At 38.9% G+C, this 20,904-nt stretch overlaps 1 protein-coding gene across 1 annotated transcript; it reads right to left on the bottom strand.

The window, feature by feature from the left end:
- Positions 1 to 17,880: 17,880 nt before the first annotated feature.
- Positions 17,881 to 19,107, bottom strand: LOC134541554 (uncharacterized). The gene has a single exon (XM_063385067.1). The coding sequence runs from the start codon at positions 19,105 to 19,107 to the stop codon at positions 17,881 to 17,883; it is 1,227 nt and encodes a 408-aa protein (XP_063241137.1).
- Positions 19,108 to 20,904: the final 1,797 nt, after the last annotated feature.

Here is a 20,904-nt window from a genome sequence, read left to right as displayed (position 1 = left end):
CCCCTCTGAAAGTGAGACGTGACAATATAATCAACTTTACTTTAGCAGGAAAGGGGATTTTTTACAAACTACTCATCCTATTTGTGTGGCAAACCTGTCTAAGCCTCAGCATTACATAATCGCCAGATTTACAGCTGAATTGTGAGTCGGCAGCAAAAAAATACAACGAAAAAAAGCGACTCAACATAACGGTAATTCAGAGCACAACTCCACGAGACAAAAAAAAAATTATTCTGAGGAAAACCTACACATACCTAGACTCCCAATTAAGAGAGAAATAAATCTTCGATAGATCCACAGAAATAAAATGCCAACACTTACAGTTTGAAGGAAGACTGAACTATGAAGAAAAATCAAATTGCCCCCAGCAATTTACAGAAGTCTTGGAGAAGCGGCCCCATTCTCTCGAGCCGCTGACGTGCCTTGAAGTCACCACGCTGACGTCATCACAGCTGCACTGATTTCACAAAACTTATATTCGTAGACTCCGCCTTCTACTTGAATATCCAAGCAGGTAGAAAACGGTATCCTCGTAGCAGAACTCTTCATATCTTGATTCCCCATGAAAAACTCTCTCTGCAGTAGACTTCCCTCTTGTCCTCGGCAAAAAATATAATTACAACTTCTCGTAACCCGACGTGTGGATTTATAGGAGCAAAACGTTTTATTCTCGTGATCAGTCCAATACTCCGATGCAGTTCGGCTTCATTTTTTTCTCCACTTGCTTACTCATAATCACAATCCCTCGTGAAACTAATGCTGATTGAATTAATAACTCTCGTTAGCTAATCGATGAAAGGTGAACCTCTGTTCCGTTGTACCGTTGTCTCGGGCGCGCAGCTGAATTTTCATTTTAAAACGGCCAGTCATTTGTTGCGTAGGCTTCTTACAGTTAACCCTCTGTTACTCCTGCTCCAACTCTTCTCTCCAGTAGGTACGACATTACTCGTCGAGGCGACTCACATCAACTCCCTCCACCAGCGTTCTCATACCAACAGCCTAACGCACGGCCACTACTACCAATTCCTTCTCCCCCGCGCTAAATTCCCTCGTGTACCAACTCCACTAACACTAGTACTCCCGCGTCAAACACACACCAGATCGCAGCACCGCACGACAAAACCAGCAACTAACCAGACCGCCGCGCGCGCTCGCACACACATAGCGTGCACGACTGCACCCGCGCCTCGATCACACACAAAACCTAAGCAAACAAAACGTGGCACTCAAAAGAGTGTCACAACGCTTTTTTCTTAAAGGGAAATCCTAGGTAAACATATCTTACGCAAGAAAAAGAGAAAAAAAGAGGGAGGGGTTGAACAATCTTTTGTGTCCTTACATGGGGGTGGGGTTGTCAAAAATGGCCAAAATCATCCTTACGTATTTAATTATCAGCCCCTCACACGCTGGGTTGTTATTTCATTTCTTTGCCATTGCCATCAGTTAAGGGATTCCTTTAAATTAATTCCGTTTTCATTCTGACAATTATTGTTGGGTCACAAACATTTCCCCCGGATATTTACTAAACTTTATTTTATATATGTAAAAGGCCACGCAAGTGATCGTGTGAAAATTTGAACTTGCGTGACTTTTTACCGCTTTTAGAAAATATCGAGTGAATATCCGTTGAGAGAATTTGAGATGAAGCATGAACTGCACGAGAGCCATCGTGACGAACACAGGACACGTCCTGACACTCGGCGAGCGAGCTCTAAAAGCGCGGACGGTAAGGGCGACTCTGGCTTGCCCAGCAGACGCCTCCTCGCCTCTACGCGCCGGGCAACGAGCTGGAGCGCAGTGTTTATCGCCGGAAACGCGTCTCTATAGTTCTGTGGTGGAATATTGGAGACAAAAGCACCCTGCACTTTCCTATACACAGTGGCGGATTTACAAGCAGGCTGAGTAGGCTTGAGCCTAGGGCAGCAGATTTTTGGGGCGGCAAATTTGGGGACCGATTTTTTTTTGCTACCTCATAGAAATCAAAAATATTTCTGCATAATGGTTTTCTGTTTTTTGATGTTTTACAGATAGAAGTCTGCAACAAAATGTTCCGATTACTTTCCCCTCTCCCTTGTCATTGTACGTTCCGTGAATTAGTGTAGCAAACTTCCATATTGTAGAGTAAAACAGATTGTTCGCTGCCCCCCAACCAGTAATCGGCCTCTGCGCCCTCTGCCCACACTTTGAATGAGTGAAAAGAGCGAAAATATAGAAAATGTATTTCTCTCTTCCCATTAATGTATTCCTCTCTTCCCACTATCAACCCATACATGCCAGTCCTACTACTGGTTGGAGTCTGCGAACTGGATGGTATGTATATAATGAACAAGATTACTTACGACGATATCATAAATGATTTTGCCAACAAAAAATTGCGCAAATAGGTATTTAACGAACTTTTATAACTTGACTGAGTTGATTATTTTTAACTTTTTGAAAGCGCAATAAATATTATTTATTCACGTTTACCAAATGTACATTATTGTGTAGGTAGCATGCATTATCCCACCTTATTAATCGTACATGATTGGGCTTTGATTAGCTCAAAAATATATAAAAAAAGTTTTTTACGTGCAATTTCAATTAAATTGTTGGATTTTAAAAATTATCTAGGGCATGAAAATTGTAGAGGGAAGGGCGGCAAAAACTTTAGTGCCTATACCTTGAAAATATTTAAATCATCCACGGCCTATACAATTTACAATACTGTGTGCAGAGTTTTTCATAGCGGAAAACGTCAGTGAAAACATTCGTTCCAGCCTTTTCCACTGTCCGAAACTCACGCGTTAATAGATGGAATGAAACTTGTATAGGCAAGTGCAATGGCTCTTAAATACTTCTCCTAATCAGACACTTTTCATACATGTACGGTTTGTAAATGGCACGTTCATACCCGGAGATCTGTTTGGGAACCTAGCCAGGCGGCAGTCTGAAGGAGGTGCCTTCTATTTTCTGTCATGATTGTATATTTACTTTAATCACAGATAAACTCGTAGCCTTTTTAAATAGTTTAACTTTAACGAAATTAACACTATATACATCGCATACTTTTTGCACGGTTAGGTGCCAAAATTACATTTTTATTATTTATGGAAGCGTACAAATAAAGAGAGTCAACTGTAAAACTGGACTAAAACATTCTAGGCTTAAAAGTAATGATACTGGTAACTTCGTGATATGGTTTTTATGTCTATTCCAAAAACTAATTCCAGTTTGCCTAGCTGGCAAATCCTCACAAACTTGAGGGTTTTTAAAAGGCCAGGCCACCGTGTCTCGTTGTCGAGTTTATTCTCTTTATTTGAATGCCCAAAAAAAACCGTTTAAAATGCATGCATGCGATCTAAATATCTCTCGTTTCTTGGAAGTTAAACAGTTAAAAAACAAACTAAAGTCTACATGTTTACCAGCGTTTCACCTAGGGGGGCAGAGTTGGCGCCACTTGCTGGACCTGGCGTCGCCAGTCCGGCAGCCCTTGGGTGGGGGGGGGGGGGGGAGGGCCCGTCGCGTCGGCCCTCTTCGCCAAGCTAACATCCCCCCCCCCCAAAAGACTGTCAGGCCAGGCGCGGGCAATGTCGGCGGCCATCTGCCTCGTGGTGACCCCCTCCCTGCCCCTCGAGCACCACGCTCAGCCAACACCACCGAGACTCAAGGCCTTCCCACCCTGTCGCCCGGAGCCTGTGACGTCACGGGTAAGAGGCCAAGGGAGGGTTGGTTGGACATGCTCAGGAATGTGTAAAGGTCAGTGCAGCTACTTGCCTTGACCGTAGCAGGGGTATTTCCGCGGCGTGTTGTACGTTACTTTTAAATACTTTCGTCGCGAGTGAGCATAATAAACGTGTCAGGGTATATAGGTGTTGTGTTCCACAATGTCCTGGAAATTATGAAGGTGGTCCGAATGTTCACGTCTTCAAATGAAAATAGTAAAAATGCGTTGTTGAACGCAATTCTACGGGAACACTTTATAACCACAAAATATTCCAGGGTAAGTTTATGCATTAACTCTTTACAGTATTTACTTTCCAATAGTGCTAATATTCAGTTAGGGATTTTGCAGTTTGTTAATCCGTAAGTGTTTTAAACAATCTGGTTTTAAATCTATAAAACATACAACATGCGTAGACAAATGGAATTACATTAAAATAGTATTCAGCAATAAGCATGATTTTGTAACATTATCTTCCGCATATTAAAATTATTCATTAAAACGCACTTAATAAGTCATAATAAATAATATTACGCCATGTCTGAAACTGCATATTTTGTATAAAACGTCATGTGACCCAATTTTCAATAAAATTATATGAAGACGCATTTTAGTGTTTATTATTACATATCTTGTATCTAGAGATGTAAATAAATTGAAGTAATCTCATAACTCACGCTGTGTAATTGTTAACCTTCGGAATCACGCGAAGATATTGTAATATGTTTAAAAACAAATAATTACTTGTAATGGTCGCAATAAATATTTTTATAATTGGTAAATATTGCAGTTACCTTATATACTACTCATCCTTAGAAATCAATTTTAACATTTGTCGTAATAAGTCAATTTTGAAGCAGTTATAAACTTAGTTCATTTGTATACTTGTATATGATGTATTGAAATGTTTACTGACGATGGCCGAGTTTAATTACACTAATATTTCTATACAACAATTAATCATTTCGATCACGGCCTTAAAGTACGAAGCATTAAATTCTGAATTCGTAGGTTTTCTTATAGTGGTTATGTTTTTGTTCTAATGAAAAATATCTCTATTGATAACAATACTACTGCCCACATGCATAAAATATTTCTGAGCCGGATATTATCATAGATATTTTATATAAAAGAAAGCAGAATCCTTACACAGGCTGCACAAATACACTTTGCCATGCAAAATTCATCATTGGATGTTCATATAAGCTACATAATTTGCTATTTTATACACGTGTTCCATAATTCATGTCAAGTTAAACTACACTCCGCGAAATCGTTCTAATTGTAGGAACTGTCAAAAGTATACTTTACACCAGCATATAAATTAAACATGTGTTATGAGAAGCATTTAAGTTACTTTTAATTTGTTTTTTCTCACTTCCCTTGATACATGTATATTTTTTGTATCGGTTTAGTGTTTACAGATGTGGTTTCTGTCAAAAAATACAACACTACATTTTTTGCTCCGGTGTGTGTGTGTCAAGAAAACTATTTAATAATTCATATAAAAATTTTTTAATGTTTATAAATACTACTTTGTACGGAGTATACCAAGACAACTACTGCACTGTGTATAATAATCTATAATATCCTCTGCTGATTTAAGTGAACGTAGTTAAATTTCGTTAGCAATTATCATAATAGTCGTGCTTGATAAAATTTCGTTAAGACTAACATAAGAGTAGCGGCGAAACGCAAGGGCGGGAGAAACGCGTTCACATGAAGAAAGCAACGTCCGCGCGCCACGAGCCTACCGCCTCCTGCCTGTGACGTCACAGACATGTTGTAAGGCCTTGAGTTTCGGTGGTGTTGGCTAAGTGCGCACGTCTTGCACTCGCCTCTCGGTGCCTCATGTTCACGACATGCCGCATAGAAGCCAAGTTTGTGGTAGTACGGGAAGAATCCATGAATGATTGAATGGTGTCCCGCTGAGGTTTCCTCCAAGGCCCTGGATTCTGATTGGGTAGGACTTGTACTTGGTGGTGGTGCTCCGATCGCTTGGAGCAGGCTTCAAGGGTTCTCTAGCCCGATGCGGAGTCGACGTGGTCAGCACCGACACAGCTCCGTTACTAGCCTGGATAGCTAACAGAGGTTCGATAGGCCTCAACCGGACCACGGGTTCACTGGGTGTTTTGAGGGGTCCCAGTGTGATGTGGGAGATTGGGGAAGGCGCCAGCAGTGCTGAGAAAGTCTAAGGGATAAGGAAACAGCCAACTGTATGGTTAACTTAGTGAGGCATGGGGCTAAGGTGATGACTATTCTGGGCTGTCCTAGCCTGGTCATGCCTGAAGTTCTAACACCTTCCTGATCAAAGGGGGGAGTAATCCCTTGACATCTCTGACTCAATATTATTTCTTCTGGAATGTTAAAAAAATTGATCTGCAAGCCGATCCCCAGCCTACCCTAAAGGGCGCACATTTGGGAGGACAGGTGGAGGGTGCCGATCATAGGTTGGAACACAGATGTCGCCGCACTGAAAATACATTTTCAAGTACTTTCACGGACGATTCCCTCGGAAACCATATGGCATGAAACAGTTTGTAATACTACAAGAAACATATTGCTTCTTTGTACAGCACATGGCTGTGGTTATTTTCGCATATATGAAACACGGTTTTCGAGGCGAAAATTGAATCCAAACCCACTATCACTGCGGACAATATTCTCTAGTCATACAGCTGTTTTTACACGCTTTATATAAGCTTCACCTGTATGTTTGTTTCTATGTTTGTAACCGACTTCTTTTCACTCTATTTTGACCCACTTTAAACGGAAGGATTTAATCTAAACTTCGTACACTTATCGAGGACCGGTGACAATAAACTAATTTAATAAGTTTATGTCATACTGATTAGGATCGACAGTATTAAATAATTTCATCACCCAGCCTCTGTGTGAGAAGTGTGAGACAACCGTGTAGTCGGCGCATGCCTACCGTCTACCTACTTTCCAGCTCGAGCACTAGGGGTATTAGTATTATTAAAATCTTTCCTCAATGGTTGGTTTGTTGTCTGAGCCGGATTAAGGCGTGGTCTTTGATGACGTCAGCTACGGATTCACCTGTCGTGGGTTCTAATCCTGTCCACGGCTGAAATTTTTTTTTTTTCTTTTCTGCCGCCCTCTTCACCTCAACCTGACCAAATACCAAGGAGGTACAGAGGCCAGCAGTGAAAGCATGGGGAACGGGCTCAATGGTGCCCTGTTAGGCGTGTAGAAAATCATGAGAACCTTGAGCCGACTGGGTAGGCCATATTACAGGATAAAATAGTTAAATATATATAATAGTCAAAAGTAATACAAACAGTGGTTTTAGTTAAATGAATACAGCAATATCGTTTCTCTGTTCCTTATATTTTCTTTTCTTTAAATTCTTTTACTTTAAATAATAACAATAACAAGTTTAATATCAATTGATGAGTATACAGTCATACTTATAATAAAAATAAATGTTAAGATAAGGGGCCCCTTTAGATATTTAAGTTAAGCACATTGATTTTGATGTTAAGAATTACATAGGTTAAAAATTACATAGGTTAAGTCAAAAAAAAATTAATTATTAGTCCAAAACAACGCCGAAAATGTTAGGTTAAAATTTTATCTTTTGATATGTGGTGGCTCATGGTTGCTCTTCTGCATGCAGAAAGTAACAAAGAAGATCTTTCCTGATTAGACGAGCTGCATCAGGCACTGAGGAGCACCATGACTCAGGTGACGAAGAAGTTGTGTGTCACGAAGTAATCGCGACCATGGCCACCCACGCCTTCCGCACACACACACTTGCGGTGTACGGAGAATTAATTAAGACATTGATGTCAAGAGATTAAGAAACGGCCGAAGCTAAGGAACAGTTACATCATGGCCGACATGCTTCAAAAAAAAAGACGTATTATTTTGTGCAACTGAAGAAGACCATAGAGTTGAGACATGAAAGACTGCACATGTAAAACAAATAGAGTTACACTATAGTGCGATTTCCCAAATCAACATTCATTATGGACAGAAGTAAAATTATTTTGTTGTAAAACTAATATAACAATTTTTAACACAGAAACTTGTGCTTTTATAAATATAAATTATGCTGAAATTGTTGGTTACAAAATGATTCACAAATTCAAGAATAAAAAAAAATTATGGCTCCCAGTTTGCTATACAAAATAAAATAAAAACAATAACTATAAAATAGATAAAGTGAGCATGCGCATTACTACAAATGTGCAATGGCACACACTCCTCCCCTCAAAGGGCAACAGCCGGTGAGTGGCAACAGTTAATAAGTCCCAAAACTAAAATAACATCCCAATTACAACAATACCCACATAAACACTTAGCTATATATATATCTAAAAAATTACTATTCCACATTAGACGACGAGGCTAAGGGAAACAACATTGTCGCGGAAGGGATAGGAGGTGAAGGATTTGAGGGGGTGGTCGAGATGGAGCGCAACTTCAAGAAAAGGATAACGCTCAAAATGAGGATACAAATTAAGACCAGGGAGGATATGGATATGGCAGCAAGGTTAAAGTGAGAGTAGGACTCAACGTGTTGTTGCTTCGGACGAAAGAGATTAACTACATCGTGAAAAGGAGCACCGTTAGGACGGGACTTTAACATACCATTAATATCCTTAATAAGAGAAGCATTGATGGTTAAATTAGGGAGTGATGCAAAGGACGGCTTGCTAAGGTTAAAATTAAATTTTGGTATGTGAATAGAAGGTAAAGTTAGATTGAAATGTAAAGTAGAAATTACTGACCCGAAAGTTTTGAAAAATGGGCTTACAATGTCACAATGGGAAACATTATTTATATATCCACTACCAATTAAAGAAATAGTTAAAGGTGGAAATGACTCCGCAGTTGATCGACACAGTAAGGTAACATCCAATGAATGATTACTAGCGAATAACCAAAGTGTATTGGTTTTTTGAAGGAAAGGTAAATCCAGGGAAACAAAGCTTTTATCACAAATTTCATAAGTGGGTTTACCAAGAAAAAGGTTAAACTCACAATTACTGACATGAGCATCAAAAAACGGAAAGGTCGGGGAACATAAGGTTACACCGTATTTTTTACAACCCGAGAGAGAAGAAGAAAACACAGGAGCAAATATTTTTCTGTCTGGACTAACCAACAAAGTGTCATGCACGTTGAGTAAAAGATAATGTTTGAACTCAGAAGAGAAAAATGGGAAGGCGAAAATGTTATAAGCCTCAAAACTGCTATCCTTGTTTGCTAGAGGCACGTTAACAATGACATTTAATGAACCATTATAGACGATGGCTTGGACTTTACTCAAACCATAAAACATGTAGAGATTATCATGCGAAATTGTAGCCAACATATGCAAGGGTAGGGCAATATACTGTTGAATTTTAAACAAAAGATCAATAAACACCGTGGGTGTTAGAAGAGTGGAACTTAGTTGTCCATGAACACTGTTTTCAATAGCTTGTCTTAGATCGGAAATTTCCAGCCGAGCACTAGATAATGTCTCACTAACCCTAAACAAAAGGGTATTTAGATCAATTCTCCAACTTATTAATGTGATTTTGTCCCAGACTTCATGGATGGAGCTGTTTAATGCTTTGTAAAATTCATTATGGCTATTTAGATAATGTAACGCCAAATTTTTAATGAGAATAGTGTTGTTTATGACTCTGTCTTCTAAATTCTTGACCACAATCATATGATGTAACATACTGTTAGAAATGTCATCTTGATTCTCGTTAACCACTTTCAGTCTTTTCTCTAAGACGGTCAAATCATCACTATCTAGGGTACCGAAAACTGTCTTCAATATAGAACCACCAAAATTAAACCAACCACGTTTTTGCCTTCTAGGGCGATGGGGCAGAAGTGAAGTTAAAGCCATAGTCTCAGTTTTGTATGCAATAAAGTTTTCTTGTAGTTGTTTGACCACAAACGCAAAATTCTGATTCCAAGCTTCGTCATCGTGATGACCACTATTCAGTGAAATAACTTTGTTCAGAAAAACATCCACTTGTTTACTTTCATTTTCAAGTTGAACTAAATTGAAGTCAAGCACAATGGAATAAACATTGTCCGAAAAGATGAGCGAATCTGGTTTTTCGAAGAGAATACCAGAATTCAAATGATTTACCGTAACTCTTCCAAGAGCGAAGGAGTAGGCACAAACAAGGAGGCACAAGACCCCGAACATGGCACACGACCACAAGGAAATACAGGAGACGGGAGATTCACAGCGACACTAAAACAAGAACACAGGAAAACACCTTTGGATAGTGAAATATAAAATAAAACAACATTTCAAGATTTCTAATTATTAATAATACCCAACATTATTCAGATATTACCCACACATCATGTGATCTAAACTAGAGCATACCCATAAAAACATACCCTAAACAAAGATAAAATAATAGATGTTATTAAAACTTAAATTACTACCATGGTTTTTTTGTTTCTCTACCTTTTATGTAATATGTATAAAGAATAGGCCTATTCTGAAAAAAAGTTAAATAAATTCTGAATCCTCAAGACTAGGATCAGTGGGTGATCAAGCCACGATCAAACTAAGTCAAGGATCGGACAAAAGTAAACACCTGCAGTGAAGACCAAACGAAAGGACCTGCAGTTCCCAACATTGGACAATTCAAACTGGAGGTGGAGAGTGATACCTTTTAAAGTGTGAAATGTGAGCTCTGGTCACATAAGAACCCATGTCAGGATCAGCTAGGGCAGCTGTCACTGGGGTTAAAAAGCGTTGGATGTGATAAGGGCCTGACCAGCGAAAAGACAGTTTCGCCATCCTCTTATCCACTGCTTTACTGGTAGGATGTGACTTGCATAAGACGAGGTCACCTCGTCGAAAAGGATTTTTAACTCGATTCTTATCATATTTAATACGACTTCTTTCATGTGAGTGCTTAAGGTTTTTAAGGGCAGCTGCCCAAATTACTTTAATGTTTTTAGAATCCTTAGGTAACAGGTCATCCAAGGACCAAAGATTAGACAAGGGATTGTTCGGAGCATAGGTGAACATCAAATTGAAAGGCGAAGATTTATGTGACTCATGACGTGAATAATTAAAAGCCATCTGAAGCCAACGCAGATTTTCGTCCCAACTAACTTGATCTTTCGCATGGAAGGCAATTAAGGCCGAACGGAGGTTACGATTGAACCTTTCCGCATGCGAAGGTGGAGGATAGTATGGTGATAACGTGATATGACGTATACCATGTGTGAAGCACATAATTTTGAATAATTTGGAAGTAAATTGTGATCCATTATCCGAAACTATTGATGAAGGAACCCCAAAACTTTGGAATATGTAGGTTTGAAGAGCCCGAATCGTGGATGGAGCATCAGCTTTTCTTAAAGGAATCAACCAAACAAATTTGGAAAATGCATCCACACAAACTAATAAGATACTATTTCCATCTTTACTCCTTGGAAAAGGGCCTACGAAATCAACAAATAATTTTTGCATAGGTTTGTCGGATATTTCAGAAGACAAAAAACCTAAATGGGTATTCTGAGCAGGTTTACTAAGTGCACAAAGTTGACATTGTTTGACTCTATCAGCCACCTCAGCATACATACCTTTCCAAACAAAATGCCTTTTAATAGCCTCAATAGTTTTATATATACCGAGATGAGCACCAATAGGCGAGGAATGAAAATATTCGAATACCAGGGGTTTCAATACTTTGGGAAGAACAATACGTTTCTGATTGTTTCGAGTTTTGGAAAACAAGATACCTTTGGACAGAAAATATGGTTTTTGTTGGATACCTGAAATCAAATTTTGGACAATTTTCTGCAATTCCTCATCTTCCTCTTGATGAGCCTGAATAGTCTTGAAGGCTAAAGGGAAATCAGTGACCAAAACATTACAAGTGGCTTCCTCCTTACTAGGCTGTGAACAATCAAACATACGTGAAAGCGTATCAGCAATTACATTCTGTGTTCCTCTTATATGCTGAACCTTAAATTTTAGAGATGAGATTTTCATGACCCAACGACCGATTTTGCCTAATTGTCGTGGGTGCGCCAAGAGCCATGATAGAGCTTGATTATCCGTTTCCAAAAGGAATTCTGTATGTTCTAAGTAAGGCCTGAACTTATCTATACCAAAAACAACAGCGAGACATTCCAATTCATAAATAGATGCTACCTTCTCTTGATTGGTCAGAGTCCGGGATGCAAAAGCTATCGGATGGCGGGCACCATCAAACTCTTGTGCTAAAACCGCCCCTATTGCTGAACCTGAAGCATCGGTTTGCAAAATGAAAGGTCTCGAAAAATCTGCCATATGGAGTACTGGTGGACTCATTATATCATTCTTTAGTGTTTCAAAAGCTTTTTGTTGTTTTTCTCCCCATTCAAATTTCACATTCTTTTTACGGAGTTGATTCAAAGGAACGGCCTTCTCGGCCAAATTAGGAATAAATTTTCCAAAAAACTGGACCATACCGATAAATCTAGCTATACCTTTAACATCGCGGGGTGGAGGAAACTCTCTAATGGATTTTGTATGTTCTGGATCGATGGAAATACCTTGAGAAGAAATTTTATGACCAAGGAATGAAATCTCTGGGACAGCAATTTTAATCTTTTGTGGGTTAACGGTTAAGCCTGCTTTCTCAAGACGAGAGAAAACTTCTCTCAAGTGTTGAAGATGTTCCTCAAAATTCTCAGAATATATAACAAGATCATCCAAATAATTGTATACAAATTTAAATTTAATGTCATGAAAAATTTGATCCAATAGTCGTGTGAGGACTTGAGCTCCAGTAGCAAGCCCAAAAGGAACTCGAGTAAACTGATATAAATTCCAGGGTACACAAAAACTAGTGATGTGCTTAGATTCTTTTTTGAGAGGGATTTGATGATATGCTGAATTTAAATCAATGGTGGTAAAGTACTTAGCTTTAGCAAACCAATGAAAAGCTGAATGTAGATCGGGCAAAGGAACTGATTCAATCTCAATCTTTTGATTTACACGACGGAAATCGACCACCATTCGTTGCTTATCATTAGATTTAGGAACTAGAAATGCAGGACTCGCATACTGAGAGGTAGACTGCTCAATAACGCCTTTATCCAAAAGTTGCTGTACTTCGTTTCGCAAAAGATTCATCTGAATGGGTGCCAATCTGTAAGGTTGATTTTTAACATAGCTGCTATCTTTTAGCTTAATCTCATATTCCAAGAGGTTGGTAAGACCTAATTCGGAGGTTAGAACTTTAGAAAATGATTCACATAGTTTTCTGATAGCAATACGCTGTTCATCAGACAGATGGCTCAAAGTATCACTTTCAATTTTACTAGAGTTGTGTACATTGATTTCAGCAAGGTTATCAAGGTGCTGGTTACTGTCAGCAAACCGAATTTTGAGTTTAGGTAGGAACTTAAAGAAAATACACTTTTCTTGCACATCAAGTATAAGTCCGGTTTTCATCATAAAGTCTGCTCCGAGAATACAATCCAAACCTATATTTTTACATACCAAGCAAGGGAAAACCCAAGTAAAATTTGCTATTTTTAATTTAATAGTGGCGCAACAATCTATGGTTAAAATATCATTAGAAGCAGAATAGCACTTGAAATCGCCTTTTACAATTGATTTTATGCCCTTAGCTTCCTTTAATTTGGTGAACAACTCATAGGAAATGATAGAACGTGTAGAACCCGAATCAACTAAAGCGGGAGTATCAAAGGAACCAAACGATACCACAATACGAGGTACTGGCACGGAATTTATTCCCACAATATTAGGGGAGTTAACCTTACAAACTTGATCTGGAAAGTGTTTTCGTACTCCAAAATATGTTTGAAAACAAAGAGCTGAGTTAATCTGCTGAAGAACGTGAGCATTATACTGTGAATTAGGCTTCCGATCTTGCTTGCAGGGTAAGTCGCTCACCTTACATCCCTGCTTCTGGCGTTTTTTTGTTGCAGAACATTGCAGTCTCTGATGACATGGTTATTTCTTTTGCAATAATTACAAAATTGACCTTGTGCTTGATTGTCTGGCTTAGTTTTTGTTTGGTTGTAAACACTACTCTTCCTAAAGTTAGGATTAACCTGTGTGGTATTACATGAATTGTGAAAACCATAGTTTTGAGTCTTAAATGTGGGGTGGGCAAACTGTAGGTTACGGTGATGATCCGCAAACCTAACATTTTGCGAATGGATACACATTCTGTCGAGCTCGGAAAATGTGGAGGGTTTGCTGAGAAAGACTAACCGAGATCTCTCATCAGGGGAAAGCCCCTCTAGGATGGTGTTAACAATCTCTTGTTCAGTTACACCAAGTCGCAAAATGGCAGCGGCCTCCTTAACCTCATTTACATACACAGAAAGTGGTTCATCAGGTTTCTGTAACCGATTGAAATTATTTAATTGCAATTGTGTAAGCAACCTGAAGGGAATAAAAAAACTAAGGATATTCCCATTATAGGCATCGAAGGAAAGGTTCTGGGCAATTGCCTGCTGAGTCCTTTCGGCTAAAGGCCCAAAAGTGAAAGGATAAATAGTTTCCAAGATCTGCGACTCATGGATGGTGTTGCTTTGTCGCAATTTAACAATAATCTTAAGGAAATTTAAAAATTTAGGTATGTGCAACCCATCAGTGGCCGGGAAGTCTTTCAACATTGTTTCGAGAGGATGAGTAAGTTTACCAAACACACTTGGCAGCGCAAAATTTCTAGTGAGAGTAGGATTATGTGTCGAGCTTGCTGATGTACTAAATACAACATGAGGGTTCCGACTCGTGGACTGAGTGGATGTGGTATAGGCTGGGTTAGTTAGGTTAGGAATGGACATAGGGCTACAAACGTTGCCGACAGGATCAAAGTCTACCTTGGACGGACCAGGAACTGACGAAATAAGTGGATTCGGGACAGTGGAAGTGGGCAATGTCACCCTGCTCAACTGTTCACAAATATTTGTCAAGGATGTGATAGGTGTTACATCACGCACTAACGAGAACTGAGATTCAGCATTACCAACAGTCTCAACTAAATTCTGAATCTCCTCCATCATATTTTCAAGTGAGGCAACTTGTAACTCAGACAGTTTAGGTGTGTGAACATCAAGCAAACACTTAATACGTGTACTCAAGTGATTCAAACGATTTATGACACGAGGGAGCGTTACGGCAAAATTCTCATCATCTAAGTTTGTAACCAACTCCTGTAAAACTAGTATCTTACTCGTGCAGGTTTTATACTCCTCATTAGGGTTCACTGTTATCAAAAGGTCATGATTAACTGGAGTGCTGTTCTGAAGAGCCAAACGCAATGTTTTACGCAAATGTGCCACTGTGGCGTTTTCACATGAAATGCCACGCAATTGACACTCAAAGATCAATTCATCCTTTATGAGGAACTCAGGGATGATTGAAGAGGACATTGTGAAAATAACAAATAACAAAACTACCACAATAAAAACAACAGTAAAAAACTATTGCCACAACCAAGCCATGCACATATGAGGGTGGACACATGCAAGACAAACATCTACACACGTGAACACGACCAACAAAACACCAGAACAACCATGCTCTGCTACCAAGCTCTGCCGCCCTCTTCACCACAACCTGACCAAATACCAAGGAGGTACAGAGGCCAGCAGTGAAAGCATGGGGAACGGGCTCAATGGTGCACTGTTAGGCGTGTAGAAAATCATGAGAACCTTGAGCCGACTGGGTAGGCCATATTACAGGATAAAATAGTTAAATATATATAATAGTCAAAAGTAATACAAACGGTGTTTTTAGTTAAATGAATGCAGCAATATCGTTTCTCTGTTCCTTATATTTTCTTTTCTTTAAATTCTTTTACTTTAAATAATAACAATAACAAGTTTAATATCAATTGATGAGTATACAGTCATACTTATAATAAAAATAAATGTTAAGATAAGGGGCCCCTTTAGATATTTAAGTTAAGCACATTGATTTTGATGTTAAGAATTACATAGGTTAAAAATTACATAGGTTAAGTCAAAAAAAAAATTAATTATTAGTCCAAAACAACGCCGAAAATGTTAGGTTAAAATTTTATCTTTTGATATGTGGTGGCTCATGGTTGCTCTTCTGCATGCAGAAAGTAACAAAGAAGATCTTTCCTGATTAGACGAGCTGCATCAGGCACTGAGGAGCACCATGACTCAGGTGACGAAGAAGTTGTGTGTCACGAAGTAATCGCGACCATGGCCACCCACGCCTTCCGCACACACACACTTGCGGTGTACGGAGAATTAATTAAGACATTGATGTCAAGAGATTAAGAAACGGCCGAAGCTAAGGAACAGTTACATCATGGCCGACATGCTTCAAAAAAAAAGACGTATTATTTTGTGCAACTGAAGAAGACCATAGAGTTGAGACATGAAAGACTGCACATGTAAAACAAATAGAGTTACACTATAGTGCGATTTCCCAAATCAACATTCATTATGGACAGAAGTAAAATTATTTTGTTGTAAAACTAATATAACAATTTTTAACACAGAAACTTGTGCTTTTATAAATATAACTTATGCTGAAATTGTTGGTTACAAGATGATTCACAAATTCAAGAATAAAAAAAAATTATGGCTCCCAGTTTGCTATACAAAATAAAATAAAAACAATAACTATAAAATAGATAAAGTGAGCATGCGCATTACTACAAATGTGCAATGGCACACTTTTCAACAAAATTTTGGGATTGGTGCCGTAAATCCAACTGTAATTCGTCTGGGACTTTGCCAATCCTTCTATTCAAAATAAAAATTAAAAAATAATTCTTGTTTTAAAAAACCAATTAACACGCTTTTTAAGCACATCGAACAAAAAAGTTCAAAATAATTTTTAAAATAAGCTTAAAAAAATAATGAATGAAAAATACTAGTATTATTGTGAAATTAGCGTGGGGCGCTTTGTTCCATATTTATCGTACACCGAGCGCCAGATGGTAGAGCAGCCGACATGTCATCGGAAGGCTCTGGGTTCGAATCCCAGTCCGGGCTATCGAATTTGTCTCACATATTCTATACACTCTCATTGAGAAGGTCCTTTCCTCATCCTTTCTCAAACCTTATCCTTCCTAAAATTCCTGTTACGTAAATGTGGAACGCTTCACGTAATAATTAATCCGTAACTCCCATCTTTTCCTGTTTCATAGCATTAATTAACGTTATACCATTAAGTCTCACTGTACATATTGATAACGTTAAAATCTTTGAATGGCTTCTAAAATCGAGATTTGACTATCAATACAGCTGTACACATTAATAATTTGGAAAATAATTACAGTTACTTATAGTTATCACGGAATTAATAGTAGATTAGAACAAATAACAGTTTAAAAAAATTAAAAATAAAACGCTTTTATAAATAAACCAAATTAAAAAGTAGAAAATAAATAATAGTTTAGAAAACTAAAATAACATGCTTTTATAGAAAATCCAACAAAAAAATAAATTTTAATAAATTTGAATTAAAAATAGTGTAAAATAAAAAATTTATTTTATTTTAAAGCATGTGGAAGTTTATAAGATATTATCAAAATGATAATCCTTCTACTCATATTTGTCAATAAAATAATTATAACTATTGACACCATGCACTCCACGCATTTTTTCAAATAAAATAATTTTTTTTTATTTTGCAATATTTTAAATTCAAATTTTTTAAAATTAATATTCTATTTTTTTGTTGGATTTTCTATAAAAGCGTCTTTTTTTAGTTTTTTAAAACTATTATTTATATATACGTACGTCACACCTGTTACAGGTAAAACAATAGATAGGTAAAAACATAGGGTTTTTAATATTTTCATACTTATAGAGTGAGATACATAGATATATAAAGAGCTCTTTTGATATTGGTATATGGAGAGAGATTAAGAGATATAGAAGTATATATAGATGTATATATTGAGAGAGAAGTAGAGGTATACATAGAGAGATAGATAGAGATATGCCTTGTGTATGTGTATCTACTTCAAACAAATTACAAAAAAATCTAAAGAGGAACAGCAATGCATGACGGCTTTAGCTAGTAGCTATATCAAAATATTCGTTGCTGTCCATTATTTTTTTTTATCAATGCATAAAATATTGGTCTCTACTGACTTGTTTTGAAATAAAAACATAACGATTTTTTTTCCCGATGTGCGAATCGTAAAATGGTCGCATATTCATTTCGAGTCGATCAATGCTTCGAAGACGCGGTCAAAGGTTACGATGTCAAGGGTTACCATGTCAAGGACGGAGGTGTAGGTGGTGTAGGCGAAGGTGGTGGAGGCGAAGATGGCAGAGACAAAGGTGGTGAAGGCGAAGGTGGTGGAGGCGAATATGGCGGTGACGAAGGTGGTGGAGTCGAATACGGAAGAGGCGAAGGTGGTGGAGGCGAAGATGGCGTAGGCGAAGGTGGTGGAGGCGAAGATGGCGGAGACAAACGTGGTGGAGGCGAAGATGGCTGAGACAAAGGTGGTGGAGTCAAAGATGGCGGAGACGTAGGTGGTGGAGATGTAGGTGGTGGAGGAGAAGATGGTGGAGACGAAGGTGGGGGAGGCGACGTTGGTGGAGGTGAAGATGGCGGAGACAAAGGTGGTGGAGGCGAAGGTGGCGGAGGCGAAGATGGCGGAGATGAAGGTGGTGGAGGCGAAAATGGCGGAGGCGAAGGTGGTGGAGTCGAAGATGGTGGAAAAGAAGATGGCGGAGACGAAGGTGGTGGAGGCGAAGGTGGTGGAGGCGAATACGGTGGAGGCGAAGGTGTTGGAGGCGAAGGTGATGGAGGCGAAGGTGGTGGAGGCGAAAATGGCGGAGGCGAAGGTGGTGTAGGCGAATACGGCGGAGGCGAAGGTGGTGAAGGCGAAGGTGGTGGAGAAGAAGATGGCGGAGACGAAGGTGGTGGAGGCGAAGATGGCACAGACGAAGGTGGTGGAGGCGAAGGTGGTGTAGGCGAATACGGCGGAGGCGAAGGTGGTGGAGGCGAAGGTGGTGGAGAAGAAGATGGCGGAGACGAAGGTGGTGGAGGCGAAGATGGCAGAGACGAAGGTGGTGGAGGCGAAGGTGGTGGAGGCGAATACGGTGGAGGCGAAGGTGTTGGAGGCGAAGGTGATGGAGGCGAAGGTGGTGGAGGCGAAAATGGCGGAGGCGAAGGTGGTGTAGGCGAATACGGCGGAGGCGAAGGTGGTGAAGGCGAAGATGGCGGAGACGAAGGTGGTAAAGGCGAAGGTGGTGGAGTTGAAGGTGGTGGTGGCGAAGATGGTGGAGACGAAGGTGATGGAGGCGATTACGGTGGAGGCGAAGGTGGTGGAGGCGAAGATGGCGGAGTCCAAGGTGGTGGAGACGAAGGTGATTAAGATGACGGGAGTTTTGTGGGGGGACGTACGAAACTCCCTCGCCCTAGCCCTCGTCATCCTCAGGCCTGGCCTTACTACTAGTCGCCCTGATGCGCCTGTCCTACCCTTGACTAACGCGCCTGCGTCCTTGACCTTCTGTACGTTTTACTCGCGCGTGTTTGCGAATTGGAGTTTATATTTCCCATTATTGAAGTGTATTTACGAGTTCGGTTGAGTTTACTAATCAGGGAAGAAAATACAGGTATTATTACTTGGTTAAGTACATTATTTCAAGTGTAAGGCCTCAATATCAAATAGCCTGTTCTCCGTTTACTTTTATTTTAACAATGGGATGTCTTGGAACATTACTCACAGTGAACTGACGGTCAAAGTTCTATTCTGTTGTCGAACGCGGATAATCACCATGGCGGAAGATAATGAAAACTTGATTAAATTATTTAGAGAGAGGCGTAAATGAACTATATTACTTCACAATATACTATAATTTGTACTATCGAGTGACATATTGTTTTATATTATTAAAGAAAATAGGCGTGTAACACATGCCTGGTAGCGAAGATAACACATAATGGTAGCTGTATGTAAGAACAAGTAAAAAACAGAAAATATAGAACTTTAAATTAGGTACCAATGTAAAATATTTTTATTTATTTATTTATTCTTCAGTTAACATACTCCGTGAGAACTCGTAACGTTAAGTTCGGAGGAATAAACAGACATGAACAAGTGCTTGTACTGTCAACTTGTGCTGCAAAATTGAAATTTTTGGAACAAATTTATTTTTCACCCAAACTAGCTAACATAAATGTATTAGCCCATATTAGCGCTTTCCCAGCGCCGCACCCGAGAACCTAGTGTGATTTCGCCAGGCTAGTTTTAGCCATCATCTTTCTTCCCTCCTCGGGCCACGAACGCGACTAGTAAAAGTGTCCGGCTTCGTGACCAAACATTAAAGTCGTGGATTCAAATCCTTTATTTCTAACATACCCTCGTTAGCCTTATATATGTTTCTGTAGGGGCGAGGAAGGTGTAGAACTAACACTTTATGTCAACACGAGAGGCGACGTGACGTCTTAGCGCTCCACCACAGAATCACAGAATATGTGCTCGAAAATAATGCTGTAGCATCTCAAATGACGTGTAACAATTAGTCATTTCATTACCTTTCTGATTTAAATTTGAAAGTTTTTCCGGAATTAATTCATAATATAATTATTATTATTATATATATAAATATAATCTTCCATATTCAAATTTCGAAAGATATAATGGTGTAAATTATATTTTGTTAACCCCCCCCCCCCCTTGCAAATGGGATAATAAGAGGAAGGGTTGATAAGAGCGAAACACTGACACAGTGTTGTGTGAACCAGAAAAGTTTATTGAATTTTTTTACAATGTCAAATAAACGAGCACTCGTGTAATTCTTCAAGACAAGTAAGCAACGCGCGATTACTGGGAGCACTCCACCAAAACAAACTATATACAAAGAAATGTTAAAGTTAACAGAAAGTTATTCTAATAATTAAAACAAACAAATTATTGAACCAATCATAATGAAAGTGAAACAATTATTAATTCAATACTAAATTATTATTCTAATACTAAAGTGAAAGAAATTTAAAATACTATAGTAATAAAAAATTATATGTCACCTCAAATGGTCTAATTAGAGCCTTAACGCAACTTACTAAATACGGTTCTGAGATTTAAAAAAATTGACTACAAGGTTATTTACAAGAAAATAATAGTTAATTTAACTCTTAAATTAATAGTTGTTAGTTGTAAACGTTCAAATTCTGCAAGTTCATTACACCAAACTAGTTCGTATTAGGTCTCCGAAGTGTACACGGT

Source organism: Bacillus rossius, assembly GCF_032445375.1.
Source record: "Bacillus rossius redtenbacheri isolate Brsri chromosome 4 unlocalized genomic scaffold, Brsri_v3 Brsri_v3_scf4_1, whole genome shotgun sequence".
NCBI lineage: Eukaryota > Metazoa > Arthropoda > Insecta > Phasmatodea > Bacillidae > Bacillus > Bacillus rossius.
This window is presented reverse-complemented; position numbering and strand designations above follow the sequence as displayed.

Excerpts from the sequence above, each read along its gene's own strand:
- LOC134541554 (XM_063385067.1), bottom strand. The coding sequence starts at position 19,107 with ATGACGAGGGCTAGGGCGAGGGAGTTTCGTACGTCCCCCCACAAAACT.